General features: G+C 32.7%; 1 protein-coding gene and 1 non-coding gene across 2 annotated transcripts; one reads left to right on the top strand and one right to left on the bottom strand.

Annotated features, from left to right (window-relative positions):
- Positions 1 to 344: 344 nt before the first annotated feature.
- Positions 345 to 6773, bottom strand: LOC120348872 (succinate dehydrogenase cytochrome b560 subunit, mitochondrial-like). Its single transcript, XM_039433035.1, has 5 exons — positions 6596 to 6773; positions 5750 to 5809; positions 3739 to 3935; positions 1633 to 1772; positions 345 to 596 (listed from the first exon to the last, which is right to left on the bottom strand). Exons 1-5 carry the CDS (start codon positions 6610 to 6612, stop codon positions 492 to 494), a joined length of 519 nt encoding a protein of 172 aa, XP_039288969.1. The 5' UTR covers positions 6613 to 6773; the 3' UTR covers positions 345 to 491.
- Positions 6774 to 6996: 223 nt separating this feature from the next.
- Trnak-uuu lies at positions 6997 to 7069 on the top strand. Its single transcript has one exon. It is a non-coding gene; the product is annotated as a tRNA-Lys (tRNA).
- The last annotated feature ends 8439 nt before the right edge of the window (positions 7070 to 15508 follow it).

Raw genomic sequence — 15508 nt, 5'->3', positions numbered from 1 at the left:
CGTAATGAAACATTCATAAATAATTAAAAATAGCTTAAACTTCCCACTATTTTCTCTTTATTTTATTTTGTGTTCAATTTTCTAGGTTTTCGAAATTTAATTTAAACGTGACTTTGACTACGCCCCGTTTCGGAAAGCCAATTTTCTGACTCCAGCTGTTTAAAGTCTAGTACTTAGCTAAATCCCGAGCTCGGAAACCGGCACTTAATCATAATTTTGAACACTCTAATGAGAATCAATTATTTTTATTTATTATTGAAAAGTACCCATAAGAACCAAACCCATCAAATAATGGTTGAATTTAAACTAATATTCTATTTAAGTACTTAGAAGAAAGCATCGTATTCAATAAATAACATTTATTTCAAACAGACATTACACAAATTTGAATGAATTCCGTAAGTAGAAGATAGTTGACATGCTTGAATAGGTGGAGAACAAAAATAATACAGTAATTCACTTACACTTTTTCTAATAATACTGAAGCCGAATTATAGCATAGCAATTATTGTGTTTATGATAACGGTAGCGATTAGCACAGCGTAGCCAGTGTTGAAGACTCCACTGATGGAAAGGGAACGACCGATATCCCAGTTCTGAAAAAGTTCAATTCGGAAACCATTAGAAAGTGTGAGATAAAAACAAAATAATTATGAGACTTTTCAAACGGATTCAAATAACATGCCATATTACCTGGGAGTGATAGCCTACTCTATGATTATTTTTTTAGGAAATTAACTTTATTTTCTAAGTGTGATGTCTTGTGATTGCGAAGGTAAGAGAGTGATATCAAAAGTTTTGGAATACTTCAAAATAATAAGGACGTATCTATTTGGGCAGGAGCCAAATATTGGTTGAATAGAAAAAAACTAAGTCGGTGATCTACAGATTTATTAGTAGAATTTAATACTCTAAGTCAACTGCTGTCTAGTAGAATTTAATACTTAGTTATTAGTAGAATTCAATACTTTAAGTCAACTGTTGTCTAGTTATAGACCCTCAAACATGGCCGCCTCAGTTGAGTCTGCCGCAAAATGCTAGTTACGTAGCGTTATTAGTTTTTGCATGAAAAATGCAATTGTTTAGCATAACTCTAACGAGAAATGATTCAAGTTTACGCAGAAACGTTATGAGTGATGATGATCTGCGTGAATGGTCTCGTAAAATGAAAGACGTCAGTTGAAATGACTTTCGAAATCGTCGTGATGCATGACAACTCTGACTCACAGTGCTGTTGCAACCAAACGGCTTCTCCAGAAAAACAAATGGGATAATTTCGATCACCCACCATACAAATCTGACTTGGCCACTATTCATTTATATTTTTTCCCCATACTCAAGGGCAGAGCTCTCAAACCATGAAGGAGCTCCAAAACAGCCCGTAATAGCCCTCTTGAACTCACTTAGCAGCAGCATTTTATGAAGAGGATTTTGTAGGCTGGTCCACTGTTATGACAAATGCCTCAATCTTCCAGGCAATTATCTTGAAGAATAATTGTAAGTATCTTTTAGTGAAAAAAATTCTTTTATATACATTCGTCGTTTATTTTGGTCTATCAGAGGTTAAAAAATAAATGACTCTCGTACAAACCGAATCAATGTAAATAAATATGAAATTGAGAAAAGACTTACCAAGTGGCGGATTCCGTTGAACGTATGGAAGGTGACTGGGAAAGCGAGTCCCCACTTGAATGCGAAAATTACAGCAGCAGGAATGCCAAATGCTGCAACACTATTCACGATCTCAGGGTACGTATACGGACAGAAGGATCCTGAAAACCAATTCGATGCGATTTATTTATTTCGAAAAATAATACAACAGATTACACGATAGAATATGATATACAAGGGTATAGTATCGCTAAAAATTTAAACTTACTACAGGGTGGCCCATAAGTCAGTTGACAAAAGGATATTAGATTAAAATTGCTAGCGTCAACTGACTTATGGGCCACCATGTACATGAAAAAGTTTTACAACAATACATGAGTCGTCTATTTGCAAAACCAGATACATCACGAAATCAAAATTTTTCAGGAAACGTAAAGAACAATTCCAACACACTTTTATTTCTATTTCTTTACAGTCATAATTTTACCGTCAAATGCATTATTCAACATATTATGTAAAGTTCTCTGAACAAAATCATGATTACTTAATGCAATTATAAAAAAAACGTTATTTATTTTATTTTGAAAATAGACGAGTCCACATAATAGTGAGAATTATTCCAATTGATTACGAAGAATATTGAGAGATTCATGTGACGCGCAATAGATCTACAGAATACAAAAGTAAATATATTTGTAGATTTTCAGTGAATTTTATAATTAGTATTTTGAGATTATTCCTTTTTTTAATCTTTTTATTGACAATACTCTATGTTTGAAATTCTAGAGTTAATACAATTTATTTATTTATTATTTATTATCTCATAGTTTAATTTTGTTATTTAATAATCCTAATTTCACGGGTTCTGAGCAGCCAAACATAATTATAATTAATTTAGAAATTTTGAGTGTTCGCCTAATGTTCTAACATCAATATACCTTCATAGTGTTCACCTTCAAATTGTAGGTGGTTCAGAGTTTAACTTTACTACAACCAAGACAAAATTTAGCGTACTTGCAAATGAGAGCATAATATTCTCATAAATTTTAAATTTTATTATTCAATGAAAATTCAAGATATAAACCTTTATTGATTCAGTAATTCTGCTTAAACAAGTTTATTGTTATTGAATGATCATAGAGAGTAAAGAGCAACTACTACTACTACTACTATCGTGTGATCTGGCTGGCTCAGGTCTGGTGTCAGAGTTTTCAGGTCGCAACTGATCAATTTCAGGGCCTCTGACATGACCTAACGACCGCTTTTTAGGCAGCCGGGACCGACAGCTTAACGTGTCCATCCGAAACACGGGAGTGGCCCGAGATAAATATCTTGCCCGGGCCGGGATTTGAACCCGGGCCTCTGAATCATAAAGCCAGCATCTGATCCACTCGACTACGGCCACTCCATAAGAGCAACTAACTTATACCATAGAGCACAAGAAAATATCCCATGGTATAGAACGTTTATGTTTCAATTTTCAGTGTTAACTCAAGCTGATAGTCCAAGTAGTTCTTTTTTCGTGAAGCTATGGGTCTCTGGTGGACTCGCATACTGTGACGTTCTTACAATCTCACCCCAACAAAACAGTAATAAGACAGTAGTCGACAGTAATCGGCTTCAAACTTGGAACATAAACTACCTATACCATAGAATATCTTCTTATATGCTATCTTTTTTCTATGCTTACACCTATTTGAACATCATAAAAAATCAGTGTTGTCTCACAATTCAAATTAGTTGTCACATTCAATCCAAGACTGGTTTTTGTTCAATTACAGTACACATAGCGCCGTTTTTCGGTCAAACTTTTGTATGAAAATGTAATTTTTGTTCATCCTTCTTCTATCTCTCAGAAACGGTTATTTGTTTTGTAGCCTTAAAATACTAGTGGAATAAGATTAAGCTCATACATTTTTATGAGAGCCGCTATTGGAATAAAATTAAACTCATTTAATTTAGACTTGAACAAATTAGACTTTTTGAAAATGCCATTTTTGTTTATCCTTCTTCTATCTCTAAGAAACGGACATATGTTTTGTAACCTTAGAAGACTATTGGAATAAAATGGATCTCATGCATTTTTGAAGAGAGTCGCTTCAGCATTCTACATTTGTCAAATCTTACCGGCAGCCAAGCCCAGAGCGTAGACGTATGCGACGATTCCAGTGCCTCTGTGTGTTACCGACAGGATAGTCTGCATCTGAGGTTTGTAAATGCTCAGATGTGGTGATAGCGGTCGATTCAGTCGGGCATTCTTATTGTCGTAGGTTTCAGACTGGGGTTCCTGGTATGGCACCACTCTCATTTTCAAGAATCTGGATCTGTAGAAAAATATATATTCAATGTATTTGAAGAAGCTAGTGCTTCAAGTTAATTTGTATAATATATGAGAAATTGATACATTTAAAGATAAAGAGTGGTAAGGGTTGCTGGTTTGTCACCACTCTCATTTAAAAATCTGGATCTGCAATAAAGTCAATATAAGTTGAAAAAGTTCGTGCTTAAAATTCATTTCTTCAATATATAAATAACTTAAACATTTAAAGATAGAAGGTAATAAGAGTGAGAAATTTATTTAAATTGCTGAGTACCAACGTTGATGCCTTCATTTTGACCTAGAAGGGCGGAGATCGGGTGAAACCGGTTCTCTCTTTCACTCAGGGAGCAAGAAATTCTACAATCAAGAAATTCCTGATTCGAAACTTGTAAACTAGGTTATGTTTATAGAATGCATGTAGTAATGTCAGCACAAGCAGGTAATGTTTTCTGTTTCTCAATTATTCTTTTCTAGATTATAATAATAATACATTTATTTGTACAAATAGACAAGTTAGAACACATCTAAATACACACAATAATAGTAGGTTTTTAACGTGCAGAATGACAGCTCAAGGCCTTTGTGAGTTGCACAAGTCAAAAATGAAAAGAGAAAAAGTTCAGGTACATTGATATAAATGTCTTTGAGTTGCTCAAAATAACAAATAACTTTGTGTCGTGAAATTGTGACGTGCAAATGATCAGTATAGCAATTTTGCCAGCATTAAAAAATATACTCTGTAAGAGACTTAAGCTTATAACAAAAAATAGTGTAAATTACTTGGACGTGAATGTATTTTGCAGTGTTCGTATGAAATTCTAGTCTCGGCTAACGCCTTGACTAGAAACATAATTCTCGCCTGCAAAAGTGCGCTTCCCGTCCTTGTGACTCAAGTTTTTACGAGTAACTTCATGTGACGACACTGTAACCGGGCATTATTCATTGAAAAGTATGTTGTGTATTTTTCATTACATGAGCTATGGATATTTTAACCTTAGAATTTATTTTCTAAAATATTGTCAACTTTGTAGAAATTATCCAATGTTGTACGCATTGTTATTGATTCTATCTAGCAATAAGGAAGAACATGAATGAAATCAAGTGAATGAACTATAAGTAACACAGTACATTAATTGTACTCTATTGGCTAGTAGTTACCAAGCCAAAACTAGAGATTTTGTTCTCCAGTTAGGATTCTAACAGCAATTCTTTAAAATTATATTTTAATAATTATCATATTATACTACTACAGATACCCAAAAATAACCAGATTTTTTAAAGCTTTATATTTTTGAATGTCTTAACTTACAATATACAACCTTATCCCCTTCAAATTACTCTCTATTTGAATTAATATGAATAATATTATACAATAATAATAGTATTAAGCCTATATTTGTTCAGGGAGAAAAAGAAAGTATCTTTCATTTCGAGTAAAATATTTTCACCTGTGATGGAAACATATTACTAAGGAGGAGCAGGGTCATATTCGACTAAGGAGAAGCAGGAACACTGTATCTTAAATCAACTTAGTTTAGAAAAACTTTTAGACACTGCTATGGTATCCAGTGTAGACAATCATAATATAGTTAACTAAAAAAATGCAGAATGGGCAAATGGTTGAATTTGAGATGAATTATTCTTTATGAACGGAACACCTCATTTTATAGGGCAATTATTTCAATGCCTTATGCCACAATAAGATGATATTAAAGGGACCTTTGGAGCAAAGTTGGTTGATGGTATTACGGTATAGGTAACAACATTATTTTTGTTTATTGCAGTAGCCTATGTAGGTTAGATATTTTTAATACTTACGCCATTAGAGTTGAGGGTGTTACTGCTGAACTTCTGCATAGCTGACCAGCTAACGAGAAACTGGAACAAAAATATTGTAGAATATACTGAGTAGGGTAGAACAAATAACAGAAAAATTTCAGATTGGCTTTAAATAAAATACGAATGCATATATAATTTTTTTTTTCACTAAAAGTAAACTTACACTTTTGATTATTCTTTAACATAATTGCTGTAAAGTTTGAAGCATTTGACATACCAGTAGACCAGCCTACCAAAATTCTCTTTATAAAATGCTGCTCCTAAATGTATTTTAGTGGGCTATTACCTTGTTTTGGAGCTTCTTGTTTGTTACTTCAGATCAATTCATGGTTTCAAATGCATAGATTACTTGAATGAATGTAAGTGAATGTATTTCTAATGCATGATATTTTGCATCTAGAATTTTATAAAAATCTGGGCTGGCAGTAGGCTAATGCAAAATCTAGCCATGAATAAACTTATGGTTCAAGGCAACTTAAAACAAAATGGTTTTGTTAATGAAGAATAGTTATAATATAATGTAATACCCCTGTCTAACATATTATTATATTGTAATATATTTGGTGATTACCGCTACTGTTTGGAGGTTATATTTATTATTTTACTTTCATCACTACTAAAGCTTCTATCACCAATTTTCAATGAAAGTGAATTATTAGAAGATATTTAATTAAAATGCTTCAAGCTGCTATGCAAATAGAATAAATTGATTCACATGAAGTAAAAATGTGAATAATTGTGATTATGGAAGGTCACAAGAATAAAACTTGAAAATTGATACATAAGCTTATACGGAAACTCATATTTTATAATATAAACCAATACCTTCTCAAGCACAACATTTTTTGCAATTTTATGGACCGACAACTACTTTGCAATCAAATGATCTTAAAATAACATTGACATGAAATATTTTAAAACTTTCTATCAACTGGTCAAAATGAGCAGAAACAGTTTTCAGTTTTTCCTTCAGTTGATAAATCAGCTGATGCTTGGAATTTAAGCAAAATTTCATGTTTGTCAAGTCTAGATTTAGTTTCTTAATTATGATCATGTTAGACAGTTTTAAACTAAGGAATAAAATTTAATATTATAAAAAAAATTAACTCTGTAAATTCTAATCATGAGAATAAAAATGGAATATTTATAAAAAATCTTGAAAAAATGTGACTCAGTAATTAGAATACGGTCTATCAAGTATGAAATTTTTAGATGCTCCAAACAGAGCCCGGATAGCTCAGTCGGTAGAGCATTAGGCTTTTAACCTAAGGGTCCAGGGTTCAAGTCCCTGTTCGGGCGGAATTTTTTTTGAAACTTTTTCTTTCAAACTTTTTATCTATTCATGATTAAAACTTGATTTTTTAAATTGATTCAACATATTTTTCATAAAATGAACGTTAATTTAATTTTTACGAATATTGAAATAAACAACTAGAATCACTGTTTTCAGTGATTTAAAATTCATTTATTCATATTTTATATGCATTTACAGTATTTACTTGGTCCTACTTTAATCAAGAGTTCACAAAAAAGAAAATGAAAAGAAATCCCATTGCACGCCACTAAACAAGAACTCTAGTTTATTTAAATTTAAAAACCCTGAATATTATTTGTGAACCATTTATACTTGTAGAATTATTTCAGTATTCGAACTTATTTTTCATATTTTTGCGGTTCTTTATGCTTCATGAGATGGGTCATACATGTGGGAGAGGCCCAGAAGAAATCAATTTCTCACGTGAAAAATCGAAAAAGTAATCAATAAGATTATGGTTAAGAAAATAAGATTATTAATATAATCAATAAGATTACGGTGAATATAATTTCATGGTAAAGAAATTTATGAATGAATATCATAATAATGATCAATCATTATTAAAGGTGCTGCAGCTCAGCAGTTATCAATATTTTTATCTATATATATAAAAGCGAAATGGCACTCACTCACTGACTGACTCACTCACTCACTCACTCACTCACTCACTCACTCGCATAACTAAAAATCTACCGGACCAAAAACGTTCAAATTTGGTAGGTATGTTCAGTTGGCCCTTTAGAGGCGCACTAAGAAATCTTTTGGCAATATTTAACTCTAAGGTTGTTTTTAAGGGTTTAAAGTTCGTCTTTTAGCATGTATATTCTTCTTCTCCCAATCTCTTAATTATAATTGAAATTTCCATATCATATGTTACTATAGAACTATAATCTAGATAGAGTACCTCTTCGAAACAGTTGTTAAGTGGCAACTAAATTAATAATTTTGTCAGGTTGGCATTAAGTTGAGTTGACTATATTAGGTTGACACCAAGTTGAAGATTTAAATGCATTTATCGCGGAAAAATTGATTGGGCACTGCTACTTCAATCCTGGGAATATTATATTACTAGCCGTCAGGCTCGCTTCGCTCGCAATATACGTTTAGCCAGACGTTTAGTCTGGACCCCCGACTGGATTGCTCTAACATATGATAAAAATGCCCAAATGAAAAATGCAGGCGAGCGAAGCGAGCCTGCTGATCTCATTCTTGGACGATCCAGTCGGGGGTCCAGGGGGCGGAGCCCCCTGGCTAGACGGATATGGCGAGCGAAGCGAGCCTGACGGCTAGTTACTGTATAAGCTCTTTTAGTCTACGGTATTCTAATATACCGTAGTGTTTTTCATGTTTTTTATTGTAACTGAATTTTGAAATCAAATCTAAACTAGGCCTAATGAATAATTTCCCTTCTTAATTAGTTTGTTGTGTTAGAACTAGAAACTATCTTTGATGAATTTTTACTGTTTATTCGTGATTTTTATTTTAATAGGATTTTCATGTTTCTTTGTATTTTAAATTCCAATAGAGATTCTATATAAACAATAATGAATAATTCCCCTTTTCAATCAGCTTATTGTTTTTATAACAAGGAAAAATTCATGGAATTCTTTCATGTTTTTAATTCTAATAGAATTTGTTGATCTTTTCCCTTATTCGACAATAATGAAGAATATGGAAACTATGGAAATAATTTATTATTGAAATCGTGGAAAATAAGATGATTGATGAATAAAAAATCTGGTGTGGCGCACTCACACAACTTTCCTTGCCGTTATGAAAACTGATCACCTGACGCTAGTGTACTCGCGCATCTCAAGTCTACTATTCAAAGATATGAGGCAGCTGGTGATAGGTCAATAACGCTAAAGACACACGAGGTCTGCTATCTCTTCATAGTGAATGATTTAATAGAACCAACAGTTTGCAATTTAATAATCACATTTTCTCGGATTTCAAGCTTATTTTCAATTTTAGGTGGAAATGTTACTGGACATTAAATGCAGAGATTCTCATGCTCAATCTTTTCCACTTGAATTTTTTTGTTTAAATTGTATATGAAGGCTGATAATTGAGAATCTAAAATAAAACTTTGCATAGATGGGGCAAAGCTCCTGCAATTTTTACAGATATAGGACTTGATGCAGTTGATAGAGCTTATCAATGACTATTTCAGGTATGAATTTGATCAAAATCGTTGGAGCCGTTTTCGAAAAAATCGCGAAAAACCCTGTTTTTGACAACATTTTCGCCATTTTAGCCGCCATCTTGGATTGCATTTGATCGAAATTGTTCGTGTCGGAACCTTATAGTGTAAGTACGTTCCAAATTTCGAGTTCCAAATTTCAAGTCATTCCGTTAACTGGGAGATGAGATATCGTGTACACAGACGCACATACACTCATACACACACACACACACACACACACACACACACACACACAGAAGTTTTACATTTCGCTACTAGGATGCGTTACTGTCGCACTTCTATCGTGTTTTGCGGGTGTTTTGAAAAATTGAAAATAATTCTCGAGTTAAGATATAATAGTAATCTTACTAGTATCATTTGGTAAGGAATTTAAATAATAACGGAAAGATGGGCAAATATAAAAATTTCTACAATTACTTAAATTCTTATTTGAGACTTTGTGTATAGGTGGTAATCGTACACTACTTGTTTACTAAATATTACAGTAATTGAATTTCCTGAATAAACTCCTCAGGCGGTGTTGTACCCAGAGAGTAATGAATGTAATATTACATCCTATCCTCACTGGTTGTACCTACGACCAGAGAAATTATTATCATTCTGCTTTGTCTGTGTCTCTAAAAAAAGCTATTCTATATTCTATTAGACATTAGACTATCCGATACACAGAATATAATATCCAGTACAGAATATAATATTTGCAGTAGAGAACCAAATTAATTTGGACCGGACCCCATTCAATTAGTCAAATATTCGAATGGTTGAAGTTTTCACAAAAAACGGAAAATCAAGAATAAAATAATATCAACATTAATAATTAAAACTAATTAAGTAACTTAATTCAAATAACTAAATAACTATTATTTCACATCATTATTCCTTGAAGAGTGGATTTTTCCTTGAAGGGTTCGAAGACTCTTGATTATGATCAAGAGTGGATTATTTCTTGAAGAGTTTTAACACTATTCATTATGATCAATAAATTACTGTTTTGACCTTACAGCATATCGTAGGGTCTTAAGTCAATTTATACGGCTATTAGTGATATGAATACATAGGTAAAAAATAATAAATTGTTGGTCTGTCCAACTAGAAATAGGAATGCAAATACGAAATACAGTGATTTTTACTTCAAAATGGCATGAATGCCATAAAAACATGTTGTGATAAAATAATTTTAAAAAATCTGGTGTGGCGCACTCACACAACTTTCCTTGCCGTTATGAAAATTGATCACCTGACGCTAGTGTTCCCGCGCATTTCAAGTCTACTATTTAAAGATCTGAGCCAGCTGGTGACAGGACAATAACGCTGGCGACACACGAAGTCTGCTATCTCTTCATAGTGAATGATTTAATAGAACCAACAGTTTGCAATTTAATAATCACATTTTCTCGGATTTCAAGCTTATTTTCAATTTTAGGTGGAAATGTTACTGGACATTAAATCATTAAATGCAGAGATTCTCATGCTCAATCTTTTCCACTTGAATTTTTTTGTTTAATTTGTATCTGAAGCCTGATAATTGGGAATCTAAAATCAAACTTTGCATGGATGGGGCGGAGCTCCTGAAATTTTTACAGATATGGAACTTGGCAGTTGAAAGAACTTATCAATGACTATTCTAGGTATAAATTTGATCAAAATCGTTGGAGCCGTTTTCGAGAAAATCGCGAAAAACCGTGTTTTTTAACATTTTCGCCATCTTAAATTACATTTGATCGAAATTGTTCGTGTCGGATCATTTATACAGTAAGGACCTTAAGTTCCAGATTTCAAGTCATTTCGTTGATTGGGAGATTATAATTATATCGTGAACACACACACACACACACACACACACACACACACACACACACACCACACACACACACACACACACAACACACACACACACACACCACACACACACACACACACACACACACATAACGATTTCATATAACGAGACTATTCATATAACAGCCAGAATAAAAAGCAAAAAATTGTCTTCAAATTTTAATTGAAACATGTGTGTGATCATTTAAATAATGAACTTCATCTGATCTAATGTAAATAAATTATAATGCGTTTACACCAGAGTTTAAAACAAAAGTTTTCAACAAAGTTAATAACATTTTCTTTTGGCTGCTAGTTTTGTTATCAACAAAAGTTAATAACTTTGTCATGTGTTTTGTCTGCAGCTGTAGTTATTAGGGAACAGCTGTAGCTGTAGGGTAGGAATGCTGGGCGAGGGGGTTGCGGGGAAGATAGTAACCTGTTATTAACAAAAGTTACCGACTCTCGATGGATAACTTAAATCTTGTTAATAACAAGGAATTTTCCGTTGAAAACATGAGTTATCAACTTTTATCAAAAGAATTTTTTTTCGATTCAGTCAAGTTGACAACGTTTTATTAATAACTCATGTTATCAACTCCGGTGTAAACGCAACTCAACATGATGTTATTAACTTTTTTAATTAACATCAGTTGATAACAAAAATGTTAAAAACTTGTGATATTAACTTCGGTGTAAACGCAGCTCAACCCTATGTACCCGGGTCAATAAATTGGACTTAGTGCATTTTTTCCTTGTACGCCCATGATAAAAATCTGGTGTGATACACTCACACAACTTTCCTTACTCATTGAACTGCAAGCCTCATTCTCAAACGAGAATAATTCAGGGGAATAACATAATGACGATTGGCGGCAACATATTTGCAACAATGATCAGACTACTGAATATGTGTATATTATAATTGTTTTCAGAGTACTTTTTCCTTTGTGTAAATTGTGAAATTCGATGATGTTTTTTAAAGTTTTCAAAACAGCTGTTCTACAGATGAAATATCTTGACTATGACTGTGTTCTTTTCATAAACTGCTCTACCTACCTCATGCATGAGAAGGAGGTTACAAAAAATCGGTCAAGTCATTTTCGAGGAAAACGTGATAGAAATTTTAAAAAAATTCATTCTTCTCAGGAATATTACGGAGCTCCTGCAATTTTCATAGAAATGAGACTCATGTCAGTTCATAGGGCTTATAAATAACTATTGCCGTGCTACCAATTTTCCTAATTCGGTTGGATAGCAATTCACACCTATTAACCTAAGGATAGTTGTCGGCTCCAATGTAATAGATTCTTGATAAATTATGAATGGATCTATCGCCTATGAATGAGAAATCCAATTTTCAGAGCAAATGTACTTATAATCTTCAGATGAATTTTGGCAATATAGTACAGAAATACAAAGAACAATAACTTACAAGCCTAAGCATCTAAAATTACTACGAACTAAAGTACTTATCCAGTTTACAGTTGAAAAACAGTGGCTATTGGCTTGTATACACACAAAACAAATATATAGACAAAATAGAACACTATAAACTGTTTAAAACTCAATTTAAAACATTAATAAATTCACTTAAACAGACAATTATTTAGAGAGCACCAAATTGCAACACACACCAGCCAGCCATGTTTTAGAGAAGAAGGACGCTTAGCTAACAGGAAGAGAGCAAAGCTTCTAGACACCTCAAACCAGTATCGACGTTACGGACACATCACCAAAAAATTATAAATTACAAGTTTAGAATTCACATTTTATATTTGTTCTCAATAAAACTTTATTTTGAAACTATTATTTTAAATTTTTATTTATCATCTCGATTTAAATAAACCATTTATCTATTAATTCTGTTAACCCAGCCTCGGTGACACCATGGAACAATGCAACAATCATTTACGATAAAAAATTCTCAGTCAAAAAGTTTGTCCGTATATCGATGACTCTGATATTTACTATAAAGTTTCATAAATCTTGAATTGAAGATTCGATTCCAATCGAGAAAAAAAGTAATATTACACTATCTATGGTATAAATTTGAAGAAAATCGTTAGAGCCATTTTCGAGAAAACCATGAAAAACATGTTTTTTTAGTAATTATCCGCCATTTTTTCTGCCATCTTGGATTGAATTTTATTGAATTTCTTATTGTCATGTCCTCATGGTATAAGGACCTTAAGTTTAAAATTTCAAGTCAATCGGTTAATTAGAAATGAAGTTATCGTGTTCACAGACATACACACATACACACACACACACACACACACACACACACACACACACACACACACACACACACACACACACACACACACACACACACACACACACACACACACACACACACACAGACCAACACCCAAAAATCATGTTTTTGGACTCAGGGGACCTTGAAACGTATAGAAAACTTGAAATTGGGGTACCTTAATTTTTTTTGAAAGCAATACTTTCCTTACCTATTGTAATAGGGCAAGGAAAGTAAAAAACTATTTATAATGCGAAAATATGTTATTAGAGCAGCGCTAGGAAGGGGCTCTGTGAACTTGTAGTGCACAAGCCCGAAAAAATTTGAAAAAAATTGACAATAAACTATGAATTTTGTGTTGGCAGAATATCCAAAAATTAAATTTTGTACAAGCACCGTTTTTTTTTTACACACATTTGAAGTTGCATTCAAGGTCATTTTTCAATGCTAATTTCCCTATGCTGGAAGTGTGAACTTGTAGTGCACATGTCAGAAAAAATCCGAAAAAAATTGACAATAAACTACAAATTTTGTGTCGTCTGAATATGCAAAAATCGAATTTTGTACAAGCACCGTTTTTTTTTTAGACGCTTTTGAAGATGGAGTCAAGGTCATACATATCATTGATTATTTACCTATGCTGGCTATCTGCCAGCTACTCTACCGCTCATGCAGGCGTGATAATACGGTTTGTATTACTTTGAATGAATAAAATACTGTATCCAAGTCAAAAACATGATACATTGAATCATCTTCAACCACACATGAATTATGTACAAGCACAGTTTTTTTACGAAAAAAAAAAATCAAAGTTCAATATTTGTAATAGTATTACAATGGGAATTCTTGAATATCAACAAAAAAAGTCAAGTGCATGGCATTTATACTTTTATTCTGGACTTAATGAAATAATGAACATATATGGAATCACTTCTTTTCACGAATGAATTTTGTACAAGCACAGTTTTCACGAAAAAAGATTCCAAAGTTTAATACCATTTATAGGTATCCTCTTGGGAATTCTTGAATAATCAACCACAAAAGTCAAGTGCATGGCATTTATACTTTTATTCTGGACTTAATGAAATGATGAACTTATATGGAATCATTCCTGATCACGAATGAATTTTGTACAAGCACAGTTTTCACGAAAGAAAATTCCAAAGTTTTATTCCAGTTATAGTGAAACTATGGGGAATTCTTGGAAAATATACCACAAAAGTCAAGTGCATGGCATTTATTCTGTTATTCTAGACTGATGCAATGGTGAACATATATAGAATTATTCCTCATCACGAATGAATTTTGTACAAGCACGGTTTTCACGAAACAAAAATGCAAAGTTCAATATCAGTGATAGTGATACTATCGGGAATTCTTGAATAATCAACCACAAAAGACAAGTGCATGGCATTTATTCTGTTATTCTAGACTGAATGCAATGGTGAACATATATAGAATCATTCCTGATCACGAATGAATTTTGTACAAGCACAGTTTTCACGAAAAAAAATTCCAAACTTTTATTCCAGTTATAGTGATACTATGGGGAATTCGTGGAAAATCTACCACAAAAGTCAAGTGCAAGGCATTTCATCTGATATTCTGGACTGAATGCAATGGTGAACATATATTGAATCATTCCTGATCACGAATGAATTTTGTACAAGCTCAGTTCTCACGAAAAAAAATTATTGTTTGTATCATAATGATAGCTTTTCACATCAATCATATTCTCAGAATATATTGTGCCATATAAAATAAATATCTTTCATACATTTGAATATTTCGCCATATTGTTATGGGATTGCTGATAACTATTACTATTCTGAAGAGGTATTATAGTAGCCAATTCATTTTCGAATTGATGTACAACGTGTGAAATAAATTTTTCAATTTCAAAAACAGTGTTTGGTGAACTTATTCATCCTCATTCATGGATTCCCTGTATTTTGTGGAAGAGTATCATAGAGACATCCTGACCATTACAGTACTTTTACACTTCGAAAGTTAGGACAATGAAGCAGTTGAAAGACTTAGCAAAATTTTCGATATTTCTATCAAGATAGTTCATGATCTTACTTGTTCAGCTACTCTATTTACATTCATTTCCATCAGTGGAAAAGTACAATTAACTGA

Source organism: Nilaparvata lugens, chromosome 7 (assembly GCF_014356525.2).
Source record: "Nilaparvata lugens isolate BPH chromosome 7, ASM1435652v1, whole genome shotgun sequence".
Taxonomy (NCBI): Eukaryota; Metazoa; Arthropoda; class Insecta; order Hemiptera; family Delphacidae; genus Nilaparvata; species Nilaparvata lugens.
This window is presented reverse-complemented; position numbering and strand designations above follow the sequence as displayed.

Bases quoted from the DNA above. Each gene is read 5' to 3' on its own strand.
- LOC120348872 (XM_039433035.1), bottom strand. The intron at 3,936-5,749 runs GTAAGTATTAAA...ATTTTTCTACAG, and splicing joins ACACCCTCAACTCTAATGGC to ATCCAGATTCTTGAAAATGA. The intron at 1,773-3,738 runs GTAAGATTTGAC...ATTGGTTTTCAG, and splicing joins CGCTCTGGGCTTGGCTGCCG to GATCCTTCTGTCCGTATACG.